Source organism: Ictidomys tridecemlineatus, chromosome 9 (genome assembly GCF_052094955.1).
Source record: "Ictidomys tridecemlineatus isolate mIctTri1 chromosome 9, mIctTri1.hap1, whole genome shotgun sequence".
NCBI classification, from domain to species: Eukaryota; Metazoa; Chordata; class Mammalia; order Rodentia; family Sciuridae; genus Ictidomys; species Ictidomys tridecemlineatus.
Window position 1 is genome coordinate 28,585,087 of NC_135485.1, and position 19,076 is coordinate 28,604,162.

Genomic DNA, 19,076 nt, shown 5'->3' on the forward strand with positions numbered 1-19,076 from the left:
GCCTGTGACTCGTCCGTCCCGGCCGTGCGGCGCGGGCAGAGTCACACGGCGCAAAGGGGAAGGGAGGGGGGGTGCGCCGCGTCCCCTTCTCGGCTCCCAGGGGACCGAGTAGGGAGATCCCGTCTTCTGCCCTCCCCTCGCCTCCCCCGCGCTCGCCCAGCCCGGGAGGAGGAAACGCGAGCCGCGCGCAGACACCCCCTCCTCCTCCTCCTCCTCCTCCTCCTCGGCTGTGGCTGCTGCTGCTGCTGCTGCTGCTGCTGCTGCTGCCGCCGCCGCCGCCGTCCGCTCTACGGTGCCTGTTGCTGCAACCGCCACAGGACCGGCAGTGTCCTCAGCCTGGAGAAGAGGCGCCAGATCTGCGGAGCTGTACCCTCCCAGCACCCGGCGGCGGCGGGAAGAGCGCAGCCGGCTGGGGACGATGGATGCCCCGCCCGCTCAGGCCGTCCCCACCGTGCCCCCGAGCACCTGCGTGCCGCGGCCCGGCCCTGGGCTCTGAGCGCGCAGCGGCACAGGTAGGCGCCTTCTGGGGCTTAGCCCGTGCCACCCGCTGACCCTTCCCGGTGGTCCCGGCTGCTCCCAATTCTCGGCGCGCCCCTGCGCTCCCTGGCCGCGGAGAAGGCGCAATCCTGCAGCTCAGGGGCGTTCCTGCTGTCCTCGCCGCGCGGGGTCTCTGGGGGCGGCAAGGTCGGGGGTGGAGTTCACTGCCACCGTCTGGTCCCCTACTTGGACGAAAGCGAAACCTTGACGTTCCTAGCGACCCAGGAGCTTCGGCCGACTTCTACCCTGCCCCCTCCTCCCGCTCATTAGTCTTCTCACCTCTCTCCTCCTCCCTCCCGCCAAATATCGTGTTTGCAAAGCGACCACATTGGAAGGACGGTGATCAGAGTGACCCCATGCCACCCTTTGATAAAAGTTTAGTAACTTTGGCTGCTGCACCAGTGCGAGCAACATTTCTTTCTATGGGCACATCCTGTACCAGTCATTTTGAAACCCTGCTTAATTGTTTCTAGCAGCTTCCTGGTCGCTGTGTGATTATGAGACCCTCTCAAATGTCGCCACACATTGTTTTTTTCTTTTTTTTAATGAAGTGTCATTTTGTTTGAAGTCCAGCTAGTGATGGCTTTCTCCGTTGTGATTCTGTTTTAAATAGCTTGTTCTCCGGAAGTTGCTTAAAAAGGAAAAGAAATTGAAAGTGATGATTGTTTCTTCCATCCAACAATTTAGTTTTGGAGTACCCTATATTACAGGGTAGATGTTTACTTCATAGATCTCTCATCTTTCATTCTAGATGCTTGGATGATTTCGTAAATTGATAAAATCAGACTTTGAAGGAGCTTTAAAAATGACCTGGTTTAAATGGGTCACACCCAAGTAACTCAACTATCTCTGCAAGTCCAAACTTCCCAACTTTTTGCATTGGACAGGCTGAACTAAACATACAGGCCCTGATAAAAGAGACCTTGTTTAGAAGAGCAGAAATTCATTCTCTTTCCCAGGCGTGAGATGGGATTGGGAGCTGTTGCCTGCCCCTGTCTTTGTTGTGTTTTGGGAGTCTGCTCTGTGTGGGAGGGGTGGGGGTGGAGGAATGGAAGGAGAGATGTTCTGAGGCTGAGTGGGGAATGCACCTTGCAAAACACTCTTTGCTTGTGTGACTTTTCAGGTTCTGTGACTGTCTGAGGTTTGGGATTTCCATTGTGAGTTTTGTACCTTTTATAGCGTTCAGACTGCTCCTGTTGGTTAGGAGGGAGATGTGCCTCATTATCAGCTCCTTTCTGGGAGCCCTGAGGATGGATGGTTTGTAAACAGGTGCTTGTAAACCATTTGAAATTGAATATGAGTGCAGTCTCCAATATGCCTGTTTCTTCTTGTTGTTTTTTCAAAACAAGTTATAGGGAAATAAGATCATAACAAGTGCTTTCCAGATTTATCTATAAGTACCTATCAATGTAACATGAGCTGCTGGACAGTAGGCAGAGCTGTGAGTTAAAAGGTACCCTATAAAATGTTGAATACAGGTGAAGTATTCTGATACTGTTGAGTACAGAGACATGAAAGGGGCCATTAGTGTTTCTGAGGAAGAAATAAAATCAGGTGGTAATTAATATAAATATATTTACATGGATTTGCATACCAGGAGAAGAGAGAAAATTTAGTTATGAATTATTAGCATTAAAGGAAAGTTTTGCACATGGGCCTCCTGCCATAGTCTACCATTATCTGTCCTGCTGAGAGCTCTGGGATTTCCCTTTTCACCGTGATAGCATTTCTGATTGGGTGGTTGTCATACCAGTGTTAACTTTTTATCTCATAAGACAGTTTGTCATAGTATGAGTGGGTATAAGGAGAAGATGGCCAACTGTGAAGAATTGGGGCTTGCCCCTTCTTCCTCAATATCCAGCCATTGATAATTGCTAGGAGACAGCCCAGACCAGAAAGGCTGCTGTCACAATCACTCGTGCCCTGTGCAGAGCCAGCTGTGGTAGTTACTTCTTTCTGGCCCAGACAGATCTTCTAGGATGTTCTAGGGGGAGCATTTCTCTGCAGGTTCCCAATCTCCATGCTTTCCAGATTCTCCCAGAAAACCTAAAATATATATGTATCTATTTGGGGGACTCAATGTGAATGCCTGGGCACACTTTGCTCTCCCCTTTCTGTAGTCCACTGTGCTACCTTTTCAAGGTTAATGGCTACAGTAGTCCCAATACTTGATCTTCTCCCCATCCCTTTTCTTTCCCTGGTTATTGAAACTTCAAGAAGTAGAATCTGTGCACTAAAATGACAGCAGGCAGGGAGCACTGGGATCCGTGTGGCAGCACTGATGCCAGAGAATTTTGGTCTTCAGTCAGAACTGTTACCTTGCAGTTTCCTGTGCTTTTTCTCCTTGTCTCTTCCTTTTCAACCCTGAATTCTAATAAAAATATTTCTTAACAAAATTCTTCACAAAAGGCATGGAAGTTTCCATTTTCAAGGTTTTTTGACATTTTCAAACCAAAAATTCTGTTTGATAGGTTCTTAGATTTAAGGGTAATGCATCCCTTTTCAGGTTTCAAATGTTTAGAAAAAAGATTTGTCATGTTTGGGCCATATTCTGATTTCAGCAGAACTGAAAAAATCTAGGAAATACGTTTTAGTACTAAAAAAGAGCCTTTTTAATTTTTGAAGGTGTCTGTTTCCTTTGCGATGATAACAACCATTTTTTTTTAATCTCAGAAAGAAAATGCATCTATTTAACTTTAGCAAAACATTATACATGATCAGTGAACCTAAACTTCTGAAGTAGGTAAGCACTTATGGTTATGTTGTCAGAATTAGTGAACTTATATATAGGTAAAGTGCTCAGAACAGCACCTGGTTCATAGTCAGCATTCAACTTACTTATTGCTATTACTATATTTATTCGTTTGTTTTCATATTTTTAGAGTATAACTTCAATATTAAGTTTGGATTACTGAGGCCAGGTGAAATCTAGATAGAACACCCAAGCTAATCCATTAGAAAGATATTTGAGAGTTATTCCTTTCTGATATATTGTTATATAGAAAGAAATTTGGGCATAAGACAGATTTGGATTCCAGTCCTGCCTTCATCATTTATTAATAAGGGTCTATTCTGTAATGGGGACGATGAAACATACTTCTCAGAGTTGTGAGAGTCAACAAGTTTGTATATGTAAAATGCCCAAGAAGAGGTCCTTGGTTCATAGGTATTGCTCCAGTGAGTAGTTAAAAGCAAGCATGGATACTGGACTCAAGGTTCCTTGGCCCAAATCCTGATTCTGTCACTTTCTGCTGGTATGACCTTAGGCAGGTTTGTTTCCTTTCCTGTGCTGTCAACTCCCTTCTCTCTCCTCTCTAAGTTGGAAGTTATAAAGATAATAGTTGTTCATAACAGTCCTTATTTTTCATGGTTGTTTTGAGAATTAAATCAGTTAGTAGATACATGGTGCCATTGTTATGTGTTAACTGTTATTATTACTACTTTCCTTAAAGCAGCTAAGCAGGAGGGAGGGTTATACATAATCTCTAAAGGCCAATGGGGACCATGCCCAACCTCTATCCCTTTGTCCTATGCAATAAAGTACAAGAGAACACAAGAAGTGGCGTTGGTGGCCTAAAGAATTAGGCTTGAATTGGCTCGGATTTATTTAAGAAGGAAGTCTTTCAAAAACAACATTATTTTACATGTCAAATTAGAGTGTACCCTATATTGAACCATCCATGATGACGGTAGGGTTAGAACTACTGGTTTTGGGACCTCTGTGTGCTGGTGAATAGCTTACTAGGTAGCTCTGAAGGATCATTGCAACCTGGGCTATTGGTGGGTGAGTGTACCCCCTGATCAGGGTGGATTCTATGGAGGAAGTGGACCGTTGGTGTACCCACACCAGTGGCCCTATTGTGTGGGAGTAGACTACTTCAAGTTTCAGTATTATTTTGCTCCGGTACATGCCCATTCTGGATAGAGAACAGAAAAATTAGACCGTTGAATAGCCACTGGGCACTTCCTATTTCTCCTGGGCTTCGCAACAGTTACTCAGTATTGGCTGGTTCCTAACCTGGCTGGGAGCAATAGGCTCTCAGCACTCTTCCCTCCATCTTACTCTGAGTCATTTGTGTTGCTATAATAAAATTCCCCAGGCTGAATACTTTATAAAGAAAAGGGGTTTATTTGGTTTACCATTCTGCTGCCTGAAATGTCCAAACACTGGCATTTGGTAAGAACCTCCTGTCTGTGTCCCTATATCACAAGCTAGGTGATGCTGTAGCAGACAATATACCAGGGCAGGTGAATGTCTGGAAGTGAGAGATTACCTGTTGAGAGAGGAAGAAAGATGGTGGGGAGGGATCAGGGTCCTTTATAACAACCCAGACTTGTGGGAGCTAATCCACTTCTGCAGACATAGCCTGCCCTGTGATATCAGCATTGATTCCTCCAGGAGGGTGGTTATGACCCAAACACCTCCCACTAGGCCCTGCCTCTAGAAGGTTCTACCACCTCCCACTACCACTGCACTGAGGACCAAGTTTCCAGGACATGAACCTTGGGGGACACACTTAAACCATACCCAAACCTTCCCACCAGCATTGCAAGCAGGTGAGGGCTGAAACTGCAGAGGCTGATACATTGTGGCCACTGGGAAGTCCCTCTCCTACTCTCTGTGGGGGCTGGGAAGAGAGGGGCTTCCCACTCAGCAGCTTACTAAAACCTATCCTTGTTTCTCTTGTTTCCTGATCAATAAATCCCATCCTTTCTTCACACATCTCTCCCACATTTTTGTTCCTGAAGGGAAGATGGAGCAGCTTTGTTTCCTCATACAATAGTGGAGACATTTTGTATTATGCATTATGAAAATCAGATTCACCAGATTTAGTGATAGAAGAAAACTTGGAGATGATCTTGTTTTATACTCTTATTGAGAATAAACTTGAGATCTGGAGAAGTAGCTCGCTTTTTCAACTTCACACTTGAAAGAGTTCTCCTGAGGAAATGGAGTTTTGCAGCGCTTGCATAGGAGTCGGGGACTGGGATTGTCCTAATTCTGTCACTAAATTTGAAGAAGCCACTTCATTTCTCCAGAACCCAGTTGCCTCATTTCAAATATGAGAAAAGTTTCTAAATGGCTTATAAGGACCTTGCTAGCTTTAAAATTGTATGGTTCTAAGTGCATGCTTCTAGGGATAAGTAGCATAGCAGAACTCACGAGATATTGAAACTGCTTTAAGAAAAGGGTGTCTTTATGTTTTGAGTAGCTGCTGCATTTAAGGACCATTCCAGGTAGGTGCCGCATAGAATACAAAGAGTCTTTCTGGCAGAACAGGGCTTGTTCACACATGATTCTACTAACAAGAGCACAACAATGCATGATAGTATTTTCGCTGTGGATATTAAGCAGAAGAGGCCTCCTTGGAATAGGTGATTGTCTCTGAGTCTTAAAGCAAATGGTCTTACCTGAGGCTGAGTGCAAAGTATATGGCTTGAAATGGCTTTAAAAATAATGCAGTGGGTTGTTAGTACTATTGCATGGTTCATTTATTCCATGATACTTTTTATTAAAAAGTAATGTGTTACTCACCTAGTCTAAGTCACCATGAATCTTACACGAGAAGTATCAGAATTGTTTACAAATAAACATGGCAATGTCTGAGGTCAGACTTATAATTTGATATTTTATAAGTGGTGTTAAGGTCTAATCTACTTTTTTACAGAAGAAATATGAACATGCCACAGCTGGGTGAAAAGTCAAAACTTTAGGCATTCACAACATTTTATCAATAAAATGGCATAACTAATTTGATGAACAGGGCCTGGATCATAGTGAGCACTCAACTAAAATTACTTATTTCTATTACTATATGTATTTTTTATTTTATGTTTAGAATTTGATATTAGGTTTGGATTACTGAGACTATATAAAGTTTGGAGAAAAATGGTTGTTACCTCAAAGCAAACAGACACTCTCAAAATGAAAGGCCTTTTTGCCAGTGCTAAAACATTCCCTACAGTCTGATTATTTCACAAGTGGTTTAACTATCAAGAAAGCTGAAGTAATTCTGCTATGCTTGTTGCTACCCTAATAATTACTGCATCCCCTAAAATAATGGAGAGATCTGAGATTTGTCCTTTGTAGTCATTCTAGTACTTCTTCAAACATGTCTTGGGATTAGCAGCTGTCAACAGTTAGAACTTGAACAGATTCAGTTACAGAACTGGACGTTAAGCCCGACATTTAATGCCACTTTCACCTGTAGGCAAGAGAGAGAGACTATTAGTTACTGGATTATATGAAGTTCTGATCTATTTTCATTGTCAGGGGAAGCTGTACACTGAAGGAAGAGAGTCAGGGACTGCACTTTCACAAAATATATTTGGGCTCTAAGTAACGTATTGGGATATTTCTGAACTTTGGAACATTTATATTTTAAAAAATCCATTCTGAATTGTATGAATTATAAAAATTTACTTTTAAAATATGTGTGTGTGAGTGTGTGTGTGTATCATGTAGAAAAACATTAGAGTTAAAAAAAAGACTTCAGTTTTATTTCAGAAGAGGTTTAAAATTTGAATTTGAATTTGAGTTTCATAATGCTAAACCTTAAGAGTTTGAGAAGCTTGCAGTCCTGGACACCTGTTCAGACCCTTCTAGTGAACATGATGCCTAGGTAAAAAGTGCCCAAGGACATAATGATGGCTGCTCTGAATCATCTTGGAGGAAAGAGGTGGTGGTCACTTGAGGTATAATGTAAATATGAGCTGGAATTAAAGGGAAAGAATGGGAAGGCTGGGAGATGGTTCTCCCTGGGTCTCTCATGTTTTCACGTATCCTGTGAATGCCCTTGTTCTGAACTACGTTTTCAATCACGTTTCTACGGAAAACAACTATGGAAGATAGAACTAATACAAGACTGGGCAGCCTTTAAAATACGCAAGTTCCTTGGCTCAGGTCTTTCTCATCCCCTGTGATGAGAGTCCACTGGTCTGTTGGGATTGGGGTTGAGGGAAATGACACAAGTACTGACTCTCTGGCTACTGCTATTGGTCTGAGTAATCAATTGTCCTTTGTCTCTGACCCAGGAATCTCGTGTCTTCTATCTGCAAGTTAACTTGTGGCAGGCTAACTTGTTAGCTGACAAATATGGTAAAATCTCAGGCCCTTACGGGTTGTGACAGGTATTGTGTTCCAAAGAGAAAGGAATGGTATATGCACTGTAGCATGGGAGAGCACATCTTATTTGGGAAACTATAAATCTCTATTTTCAGAGTCAAAAGGTCTATGAAAGAGGACATTAGGGAGAGTATAAAATTGGGGGTATCTACAGGATCAGATTCCAAAGAGACCTTACATGACTTTTAGAGGAGCCTAGATTTTAGGGGAGAGGGTCGGTTACCAAGAGAATTTTAGCAGAGGAGCGACTGGTAAATTCTCTGTTAGTAAAATTGCCTGAGGGATGTGAGAGATGGGTTGAAGGATGAGTTGCCTTTTCTAAGTGAGGAAAATATAAATTTAGATGGTAGAGTTGTAAGTAGTGATGAATAAAGAAGGAATCTTTAATCTGCTGTATTTTGGATGTAGAAAGTCCTTGTGGTAAAGGCTTGGTCTGCAGGGAGGTGCTACCGGGAGAAGTGAACCCTTTGGTGGGGAGCTACTAGGAGGCCTTTAGGTCACCCCATGGGGGTGTGCCTGGAGGCAATAGTCACTTGAGGTGAGAGGTTTTTCTCTTCCTCATGCTCCCTCTGTGATGTGCTACCTGGCCTCAGGCTTAAAAGCTACAGGGCCAACTGATCATGAACTAGAACCTGTGAAACCATGAGTTGAAATAAATCTTTTTCTCTTTATAAGTTGATTATCTCAGATACTTGTTACAGTGACAGAAAACTGACTAACACAACCAATAAAATGAATAGTTCACTACAGTATAGTAGTGGAGGGAAGAGAAGTTCTGGTAAGGAAGGAGGTGACACTGATTTGGTTTTAAAATAGCTAATTTCAGGCTGAGGTGCCTATAGAGTATCCAGACAGAAATATGTAGTGACTGATACTGATCTGGACCTCACAAAGGAGGTTTCCATAGCAGAAAAACACTTGGGAATCATTAGGAGACATGTGACTGATGCATTCTTTCTTGTGCATCAGTCAAGAAGATGGGCTTGAGAGTCAGGTACAATCTATCTCATGTCACTTTTTTTGGTTTTGTTTTTTGCTACTGGGAATTAAACCCAGGGCACTCTATAGCTGAGCTACATCCACAGCCATTTTTTTTTTTTTTTTTTTTAATTTTGAGACAGGGCTGACTCTCTGGCTACTACTATTGGTCTAAGTAATCAATTGTCCTTTGTCTCTACCCAGGAATCTACTGTCTTGCTAAGTTCCTTAGGGCCTCGCCAAATTGCTGAGGCTGACTTTGAACTCCAGATCCTCCTGCCTCAGCTTCCTGAGTCGCTGGGATTGTAGAGATGTGCCACTACTCCTGTTTCTCAGATCGCTTTGTGACAAGCAACTCAATCTATCTTGAGCTCCCTTATGAATGGTTTTCTGGTTCAGAAGAATAGCCTTACCAGGCACAGTGGCACATACCAGTAATCCCACCTACTCAGGAGCCTGAAGCAGAAGGACTGCAAGTTTGCGAGGCCAGACTGGGCAACTTAATGAAAACCTGTTTCAAAGTAAAAAGGGCCGGGGCCTGACACGGTGGTGCACAGCTGTAATCCCAATGGCTTGGGAGGCTGAGGCAGTAGGATCTCGAGTTGAAAGCCAGGCTGAGCAATTTAGTGAGGCCCTAAGCAACACAGTAAGACACTGTCTCCAAGTAAAAAATAAAAGGGCTGGGGGTGTGGCTCAGTTGTTAAGTGCCCCTCTGTTCAACTCCTGGTACCAAAAGAAAAAAAAAGGAAATAAAATAAAAATAAAAAGGGCTGGGAGTATAGCTCAGTGGTGGAGTACCCCTGGGTGGGTGGGGGGAGCAGAGAAAGAGTAGCCTCCAACAGATAAATATGAGGGTAAAAAGTGAGGCAACACCTGTAAAATACTCAGCACTCAATAAAAGTCATCTGAGCATTAGACTGTGTCTGTTGACACCAGAAGATTAGATGAGACTGTCCAGAGGAAAGCAGTTGTAACATGAAGAGAGGATGGAGTGAAGGAAGGGAGGAAAGCCTTCAAAGAACTTGAAAAGAAGCAAAGAAGCCCCTGGAAAGGTGAGATGAGGAGCAGAAGAGCTTCACTCTGGGAGGTGTGGGCAAGAGTTGAGAAATCCAACAGGGACCAGGGAGCTACCGACCACAGAGCCCCCTTTGGATTTCACAGCCTTGGGGATCTGAGTGACCTTAAGGGAAGCAATTTCAGTGGCTCTGTAGTGCAGGGTAGCGGCACTTACAAACAGTGGATGGGTGACAGGCAATGGAGACAGTTAGTGTAGACTTTCCCTGAAGAAATTTGTGTAGACAAGAAAGAGAAGGAAGAGTTTGAAGTCAAGGGGAAATATCTTTTCTTCTCCTTTTGAATGGGAAAGACTTCACACTTTTTAAAAAAATATTTCTTGAACCCCTTCTCTTAAGTCTGGCCCCGTGCTAGGCTCTGGGTCCAGGGGTAAAGAAGAAGACATTCTGCTGCTTTATAGTTTCTTTTTTTTTTCTTTTTAACTTTTTTAATATTTATTTTTCAGTTCTTGGCGGACATAACATCTTTTGTTTGTATGTTGTGCTGAGGATTGAACCCGGGCCACACGCATGCCAGGCGAGCGCACTACTGCTTGAGCCACATTCCAGCCCTGTAGTTTCTTCTTGTGTCTGTGCTCAGAGGGATACAAGAGAGACTGAAGCAGTCCAGGGAGCTAATGAGAGGAGGATAGGGCAGTCTGCTTTGTAGTTTCAATAAAATATATCAATATAAATCAATAAAGTATATCATTGAAATAGAATGAAAATCTTAATTTAGAGCTTTTCTATCATACACGTATCATGCATATTAAACATATGAGCATATATTTTCTAATAGTTTAAGTATTCACTATTTTCTCAAAAAAATAGACTTCCCAAAAATAATGATTATTTCAAAGTTAGCATAGGTGGTATATGTGTTGCTCAGTTTAAGTTTTTTTTTTTAATTTATTTTTTTATTGATTTTATTATTTTTTTAAAAAAATACATGACCAGTTTAAGTTTTTATGCATGTTCCACATCTGGAATAATGGGACAAAATGTGTTAATATTTGAGAGATGCTGGGGATGCAGCTCAGTGGCAAAACACTTGCCCAGCTGGGTTTCATTCCCAGCACCACAAAAATAAATAAATAAATGGAATTTGATTAATATCACAGGGGATAAGGCCAATTGTTTAAAACTAGTCTGGTTCAGTATTCTGTGATGATGAGTGGATAATATATATATTTTTTTCTCATAAGATTTCTTTCTTGGGGGAATCATCTATACCGGATTTTATTATCTTGAAAAAATTCCTTGGAATAATTACTAGCTAATACAACAAGGTTTAAAGCTGTCAGAGGAGTGCTGGAATGCTTTCTATTGTGCTTGCCTTTGCTGGCTCTGTGAGGCTTATGTTTAACCGTGGTTTCCCAGAGGGATCTTTGTGTCCTGTAATGAGTGTGACAGTTATGCCATTACTAGGTTTTATATGTAATACAATTTCAGGAAAGCTCTTTCTAGGCAAAGCAGCTTATTTGAACTCGTATTCATTTCTTCTTACATTGGTTTCAGACTTTTAAGTTCTAGAATAATAACTCTCTGAAAACACCTATTGCTGTGACTTCATTAAACTCTAATGCCTGTTTCTCTCCCCCAGGATTCCACATCTGAAGCGTGTCACATAGATTGCTTCGTCTAAAATAGGAGAACAGAGGCAAGGTTGGGCTGTCTCCAGGTCTTTTCCTAAGATGGAACCAATAACATTCACAGCAAAGAAACCTATGTTTCCTAATGAGATCTCGGTGGACTTTGGCCTTCAGCTGGTGGGCTCTTTGCCCGTGCATTCTCTGACCACCATGCCCATGCTGCCTTGGGTTGTGGCTGAGGTACGGAGACTGAGCGGGCAGTCCTCCAAAAAGGAGCCAGCTACCAGGCAGGTCCGACTTTGGGTTTCACCCTCCGGACTGAAATGCGAACCTGAACCTGGGAAGAGTCAGCAGTGGGATCCGTTGATCTGCTCCAGCATCTTCGAGTGCAAGCCTCAGCATGTTCACAAACTGATTCACAACAGCCATGACCCAAGTTACTTTGCGTGTCTGATTAGGGAAGATGCCGCCCACCGGCAGAGTATCTGTTATGTCTTCAAGGCCGATGATCAAACAAAAGTAAGTTGAGGAGGGGATTCCAAAGATTAAGGTGTGGCTAGATAGCTTTTTTGGTACAGGGATTGAGAAATTTAAGCATACTGGGATGAGTAAGGGGATGATGTTGCAGTTCTACATAGATTATTTAACTGAATTTTGGGTTTGTGGGGATTGTTTATAGTTTCTTTTTTTTTTGAAGAATGCTTTATAAGAGATATTAGAAATTATAAGTTTATATGTTCAGAAATTCAACAGAGAAATATGTCTAGGACCATAAATAAGGGTGGAAGTGTTAGGGCTCATATTTAAGGTTCTGTTCTAAAGCTTCAGTGCTTCTCCAACTGAAATGTGCATGTAAACCATGCACATTTGTGTTAAAATGCATATTCTGATTTCAAAGTGAGTGAACCACCAGCCTAGACTTCTAAAGGGCTGACAGGGCTTGACAGGTGATGCCCTGCTGTTCCTTTGCAGATTGCACTTTAAGTAGCAAAATTCTAGATCAGTGATCGCCACATTTTTTAATTCCATTAAGAAAAATATAGTTATTTATAGACCATATAAAAATACTTTTAAGCTATTCATGGTGGCTCATCCCAGTAACTCAGGAGGCTGAGGCAGGAGGACCACAAGTTCAAGACTAGCCTGGGCAACTTAGCAAGACCCTGTGTCAAAATAAAGAATAAAAAGGACTGGGGATATAGCTCAGTGGTAGAGTGATCCTGTACTGCAAAAAGTAAATGAAATACTTTTAATCATTTCCCAAAGTGTAATTTTCACTTATGAAAAGGTCATTGATAAGAACAGTGGGTACTATTTGGGGGTTCTTGCCATGTGTTTCTTCTTTTGCCAACTCCATGTCAGACCTTTTAGCTTCTTATTGGTTTATCTCAATGTGTTTGAGGAAAACAGATGAGAAAGAGTCAAAGCTCTATTGTGTTCCTGTTCATTTGTGCTTGCACTGTTACCGTCCAATGCATTGGTTACTGCACCATTATTGCATTTATAACCACAAATATTAAGCCACTAAGTCTAGGTAAGATTGAAAATATAATCCATATAGCCCCTTTTTCAATTGAACCCATGAAAAAATGCAATTTGTGCAATATACAGACAACAAACAGTTGAGGGCCCCACAGCTAACCCCATGCACAGACAGAGGAATCCCTCTGTTACATTAACTGCCAAGCACACCTGTGTGACTAGAGCTCTGGGCCACACATGTACTGAAAGAGGATGGCAGTGTCTGTCTCTATGGTAAATGTCAGTTCAAATTTAAAATATGCATAGAATGCTAATGTTTCCCCCCTACTCCATTAGGTTATTTTGCATACTCTCCGGGGTGTAAGACCTTTGTATGGAAATTAATGTTCTTGGTATAGTCTGTCCTCCATATCCCCAGTTTCCACATTCACGGATTTAATCATCCACAGATAGAAAATATTTGGAAAAATGATTGCGTTTGTCCTGAAAATGTACAGACATTTATTTCTTCTCCTTATTCCCTAAGTAATTGAGTATAACAACTAATTTTATAGCATTTACATTGTATTAGGCATTGTAAGTAACCTAGAGGCTGTGTATAGGTTTATAACAACTACTTATATAGCATTTGCATTGTATTAGGTATTATAAGTAACCTGGAGAATGTGTGTAATTGTATGCAAATTCTGTGCTATTTTATGTAAGGAACTTGACTATCTGAACGTTTTTTATGTGGTGGGGTTTCCCAGATCCAATCTTCTGCAGATACCAACAGGCAGCAGTAGGTCTCTGGAGACTCACTTTGGTTTGTTAATTGTTCATGCTTTTCTCCATTGATTCAGTGATCACTGCTCCAGATATGGTTCTAGAGGCATTGACAGGGAAGAGAAGCAGGGGATGCGTGAACAGCGCATGATGGAAAGAGAGAAAATGGAACCTAACACATGCCCAAACATAGGGAGACTTTTTAAAATAAAGGCTACTGTGGAGCTCAAAACCACCATTTCACCCACACAGAATCAGATGTCTTTAGTACTGAAGTCATGTATGTTATCGCCCATGCATCTCCAATGGACATGACAGTGTTATGCTCAGAGGGACGAACTTCCTCCATTCTAATTCCGTCTCGGACACCCATATACTGTTTCCTTGCAACTGAGTCTGTTTCCTTGTCTGTAAAATGGGCATAATTATAGTATTTATCTCGTAGAGTTGCTGGGAGAACTAAATGAACTAGAACAGGACCTGAAACTTAGTTAGCGAGCTAGGGGTGTTAGCTCAATGATAGAGCACTTGCTTGCATAGCATGCACAGGGCCCTGGATGCACCCTTTAGCACTGCCAAAAGGAAACAAAAAAGAAAGGAAAGAAAATAACCTTGCTAAGCATTTATGTCCCATAAAAATGATTTATTCAGGGGGTGGGGGTGTAGTTCAGTGGCAGAGGCAGTCCTGGATTTAATCCCTAGTAGACTGCAATAAATAAATAAATAAATGATTTACTCAAGAATGCTTTGCTGGAAGCAGATTAAGTGCTGATTTCACTTCAGATCTTTGGCAAAAAGGAAAAGGATATTGAAATGCACGTCTTCTGCTCTCAGAGATGAGATCCTGGTCATCCTTGAGCAAGGCAATTATAAAACTGCATAAATAAAATGAACAGTTCTCATTACTTAGCCAGATTCCAGAATGAAAATCAGAGGATGGAATGGCCTCTAGCCAGGCCAGCTCTACATAAGGATTGAATTTCCTTGGGGAGGGCTTTTTCATGTCTGGTTGTTGAACACTTTGCACTTTTGACTCTTTCCAAAAATCTTTCATAGCCTTCTGTGAACTGGCACTGGTCAGTTACTTAGGTACCCAATAAGAGGGAGAGATTGGTAAGTAAATTCTTACCCCAAAGTAGAGAGTTGGCTTTATTCTGTATTCTAAAAAACTATGATTGAAATACAAATGAGTTCTTAAGTTATTTTTGGCCTGTGTACAATTTTTACAAACACAAATTGTCACTCAGATATACATTGCTGCCAACCTGCTCATTTTATGAGAGAGCAATTTGCAACACAGGTACTTGAATCAGAAATGTAATGATAAATGACTGGCTGTGATTCTGACTTGCGTAATATCCGTTATGTTCTTGGACCCCATTGGCGCTGCGTCTCAGCAGAGGCGTGTCGCTGTAGGAGCAGGTTAACCTCCACTGTCATTTTTCTTGACTATTTGTAACATTTGCTTAGTGAAAGATTTCCCCGGATTAAGGCCTCTTCTAAACTGATGGGGTCAGAATCAACCGTGCTTGCTGAAAGAGACATAGGTGTGTACTGCCAGGGTAGAAGCCTGAAACTCCTGATTGAGAGGAAATCCTTTATCAGAATCTAAATAAATTTGCTGAAGAATATCTAGGGAAAAGAAGTACAAAAAGGAACGATTTCACAGGTACACCATGAGGTTACTCTTGCCATTCTAGGTTTTATGGAATATTCTCAAGTGGTTCCACACAGAAGAGTCTCCATGACCAAATGCATTAGGTCATCTCAAATCTTGTGGTCTGAGGATAACTCAAATCTTGTGGTCTGAGGATAACTTTTCACTTTTTAAAACTTATTGAGGATCCCAAAGAGCATGAATTTATGTGGGCTATGTCTGTCAATACTTGCTGTACTTAAAATTAAAACTGAGATAAAGATATTGATTTTTAAACTTATTTTTTAAAAAGTTATAAACTCCCTAACTATTTATATAAATAACATTTTTATGAATAATAACCATATTTTCCAAAAAATATTTAGCAGTTAGAGTTATAGCTTTATTTTTCCTAATCTCCATAATGGCTAGATAAACAGAAGATGACTAGATTCTCATAGCTGCTTTGTTTTGTTTTGTTTTGGTTTTGGGGGGGGTGGTTGGTGGGCACCGGGGATTGAACTTAGGGGCACTTGGCCACTGAGCCACATCACCAGCCCTATTTTGTATTCTTAGAGGCAGCGTCTCACTGAGTTGCTTAGCGCCTCACTTTTGCTGAGGCTGCCTTTGCACTTGCAATCCTCCTGTCTCAGCCTCCAGAGCTGCTGGGATTACAGGCGTGCACCACCACACCCAACTCATAGCTGCTTCTTCATTTATTCTGTTATGATTCGAAGTTTTGATTGAGAATAGGAAGGAAATTTGGCCTTACACCCATGTGTTGTAGGAAAATAGGGAAGTTGTGGGTATTTTTCTTTCATACAACAACTCAAAACACATTTATTTATGAAATCACTTGTGGATAACTTATGTACTTCAACAGAGTATTAAATGAAAATTGTCATATACAGTGCACTTCTCTTTAGATAAAAAATCTTGTTTACAAGTTGAGGAAGACATTTCTTTTAATTGAATGTAGATTTTAGAAAAACATTCATTATATGGTACTAGCATAATAAAAATGGATTTCCTAAGAATTGCTCAAGTATTCAGTGAAATTAAGAAGTGAACTAAAATTTTTTCAATCATATTTGGAAAAAAATTTAACACGTTTACTAACTTGTTGAGTCTTTGCCATCTGATCTTTTCAGCTTCCATGATTAATTTCTAAGTGCTTCTCTTCTTTTCCCAAGGCTGATTAAGTTTGGCCTGTCTGTCTACCAGCATCTTCTGCCAAGATGTTTGTGATCACCAGAAAGGATCTTGAATTTCCAGCAGTGCTTCTTTTTAATTTCGGTACCTGCATTCATTATGGCTTGAGCATCCCTGGGAGTTTTAAATCTAGCATGTCATTCTGTATCTCTTTCTGGTTAATCAACATAAACAGCTTCTAAAATCACAGCCAAAGTGCCCTATACAGCATCCCTTATGATTTAAAATATGTGTAACAATTGTTCAACTATTTATAAAAACTCAAGAAAAAAAAGTATTATTAAACCTACAAAAACCCTGGGTTCTTGAGTAGTGCTGCTGCTTAATTCAAGAGCTCCTAATTTTTGATAGAATACTAAAATAACTTCTTCCAAACAAGTTGTGGTCAAAAACGGTAGCTTCTTAAAGGTTAGCTGCGATGTGAAATCTGAAACAATATCAAAGCACTTCTGCATTTTCTTATATTAAAATCCATTGGTCTATATTGTGATTTAATGAAGGTTTAAAGATACACAGTTCTGTACCATCTTGCATTGATTATTTGGAAAATATTGATTTTTTGAGTTAGACCACAGTCAAAGCACTTCTGTAACCTCTGAAAATTCCTGCATCAAAGACAAACTGTTACCTTTTTGAACCCAATTTTTCTCAAAATGTGTGGCACTGTAGATCACATTTTCTCATAACACCTTTGAGCATCCCTTCAATCATGTGACTCGGTGGTATAAAGGTCTGGTTTGGTGCATAGTTTTGAATTTGGATCTGTGATAAGAAACACATCTACTCTGAAACACTGATGGGGGTGCTGACTAGGCTTTACCCATAACACCACGAAGAAAGCAAGAGCTCTGCTCAGGCTCAGGCCTCGAAAAATGGTCAGGGCAGAAAATCCTCTGGAGAGCTTTCACTTTCCAGGTCTTCAGCATCACTTCCTCTAGCAGAATTCGCACTCAGGAAAACATCTGAAAGCTGAGCGCAGTAGCACATGCCTGTAATCCCAGCCACCGAGGAGGCTAAGGCAGGAGGATTGCAAGTTCAAGGCCAGCTCCATCAATTTAGCAAGAACCTGTCTCAAAATAAAAAGTAAAAAGGTCTGGAGATGTAGCTCAGTGGTAAAGAGCCCCTCAGTTCAATCCCTATTACAGGGAATGGGAGTGAGGGATGACTTCTGATCTGCCTCTCAAACTGAGGGTTACTTTAGTTCACTTGTAAGAGTGTCTAAACTCTTTAATTAATCCTTTTTCTTTAAGGGGTAAAAAGTTCTGCTCCCTTTAAAGCGACTTTACAGCATGAGGAGAGGTAGTGGAAGTGCTGAGCTGGCCTGGAGCTTCTAACCTTTTGTTTGTGTTTTATGACAATCAAAGGAAAGGACAGGGGCTGGGGCTGGGCCTTAGTGGTAGAGCACTTGCCTAGCATGTGTGAGGCACTGGGTTCCATTCTCGGCACTGCATATAAATATATGAATAAAATAAAAGTCCATCGATGTCTAAAAATTTTTTTTAAAAAGGGAAGAACAGTTTTGTGTGGGGATGACAGGAACTATGGAGTGGATAGTGAGTGGAGGAGAAATACAGGCTGGTGTGCGGGAAAGAGGAGACGACTGTGCATGCGGGACTTAGGGTAAATCTGACAGGGGGTACATAGAAGTGTTTTTGGTGTACGTGCCAGACATTTTTTAACTGATGTTCTTTATCGTATTTAAACTACGTCATAGCTCTTCAAATGCTGTTTCCGACTCTAGTCAGATTCTGATCTTCTGGATTTGGTGTTCAGCCTGAGCACAGTGTGGGTGTTTAATAACTGTGACAGGACAAATGTCACCAATGTAGGAATGCTCCTGGGCTTCCCCTTTTGCATCCTGCCTAAGAGAATCCTAGAATTGCTAGGAATTGAATTGCTAGCTTATTCCTCCCTTCCCTAAAGAGGAGAGCGGGCCTGTCTGAGAGGACTAAGTGTAAAAGGAGGAGCATGGGTGGGGCTGGGAGCAGGGTAGGGGACAGGAGCTGGAATAGACACACAGAGGTCTGCTTAGAGAGGAGGGCCATTTTTAAGTGTAGCTTGAGAAGATGTATTTGGACTCCTTTAATGTCTGTGATTTTTGTCATTAAACTGCATTTCTTGAAGGACACATAGCTTGAGACTGAACCTAGGTGGCTCCCTTACTTAATTTCAAGACTGCTTAACTATTTGTAAAGGGAATCTAAGAGCCACATTTGTTGCAGAGAACCGTGATCAATGTTTCCTTTTGAAATTTCCAGTAAAGAAGCAACATCTTCTTGTAGGAAGCTCCATAAAGCCTCATCTTTCCCACTAACCGCAGGGGATGTGGAGCTCCCTGGCTCAGCCTCTCTGGACTGGTTACCTAGTCTATTAAATGAGAAGGTGTTCTAAAGTTGTTTTCCTGTGATTAGCAGGACGCATTCTTCCATTCCCCTATGTTTAAAGCCAGAGTTGTTTGGACTGTCATACTTACTTCATTTCTGAATTTTTTAAAATTTTACTTTTGATTGTGGCTTTGTTTGCTTTACCCATGACTACTTTGTCTTCATCATTTACCTTCTGCTTGGAATTCCAAGGTAGCAGTTTCCCATATGCACCACTTATGTCAAGGTTCCCGACAGAGCCTGGCTGCCGCTGTGTGTCTTGCTTGGTGGTTTTATTTGCCAGCTCATTACTTTCTTTGGTAGCGTGAAGAC

The 19,076-nt window shown here is 41.5% G+C and overlaps 1 protein-coding gene across 6 annotated transcripts in view; it reads left to right on the plus strand.

Moving 5' to 3' along the window:
- Window positions 1-240: 240 nt before the first annotated feature.
- Window positions 241-19,076, plus strand: part of Tbc1d1 (TBC1 domain family member 1) — a 214,402-nt gene continuing 195,566 nt past the window's right edge. The window contains exons 1-2 of one of the 6 annotated variants that reach the window (XM_078021183.1): window positions 241-512; window positions 11,297-11,804. In XM_078021183.1, coding sequence (XP_077877309.1) covers window positions 11,388-11,804 — 417 coding nt within the window. In that variant the 5' untranslated portion in view covers window positions 241-512; window positions 11,297-11,387. The remainder of the gene's footprint in view (window positions 513-11,296; window positions 11,805-19,076) is intronic. The other 5 variants (XM_078021180.1, XM_078021181.1, XM_005319905.3 and 2 more) reach the window with 5 other exon arrangements.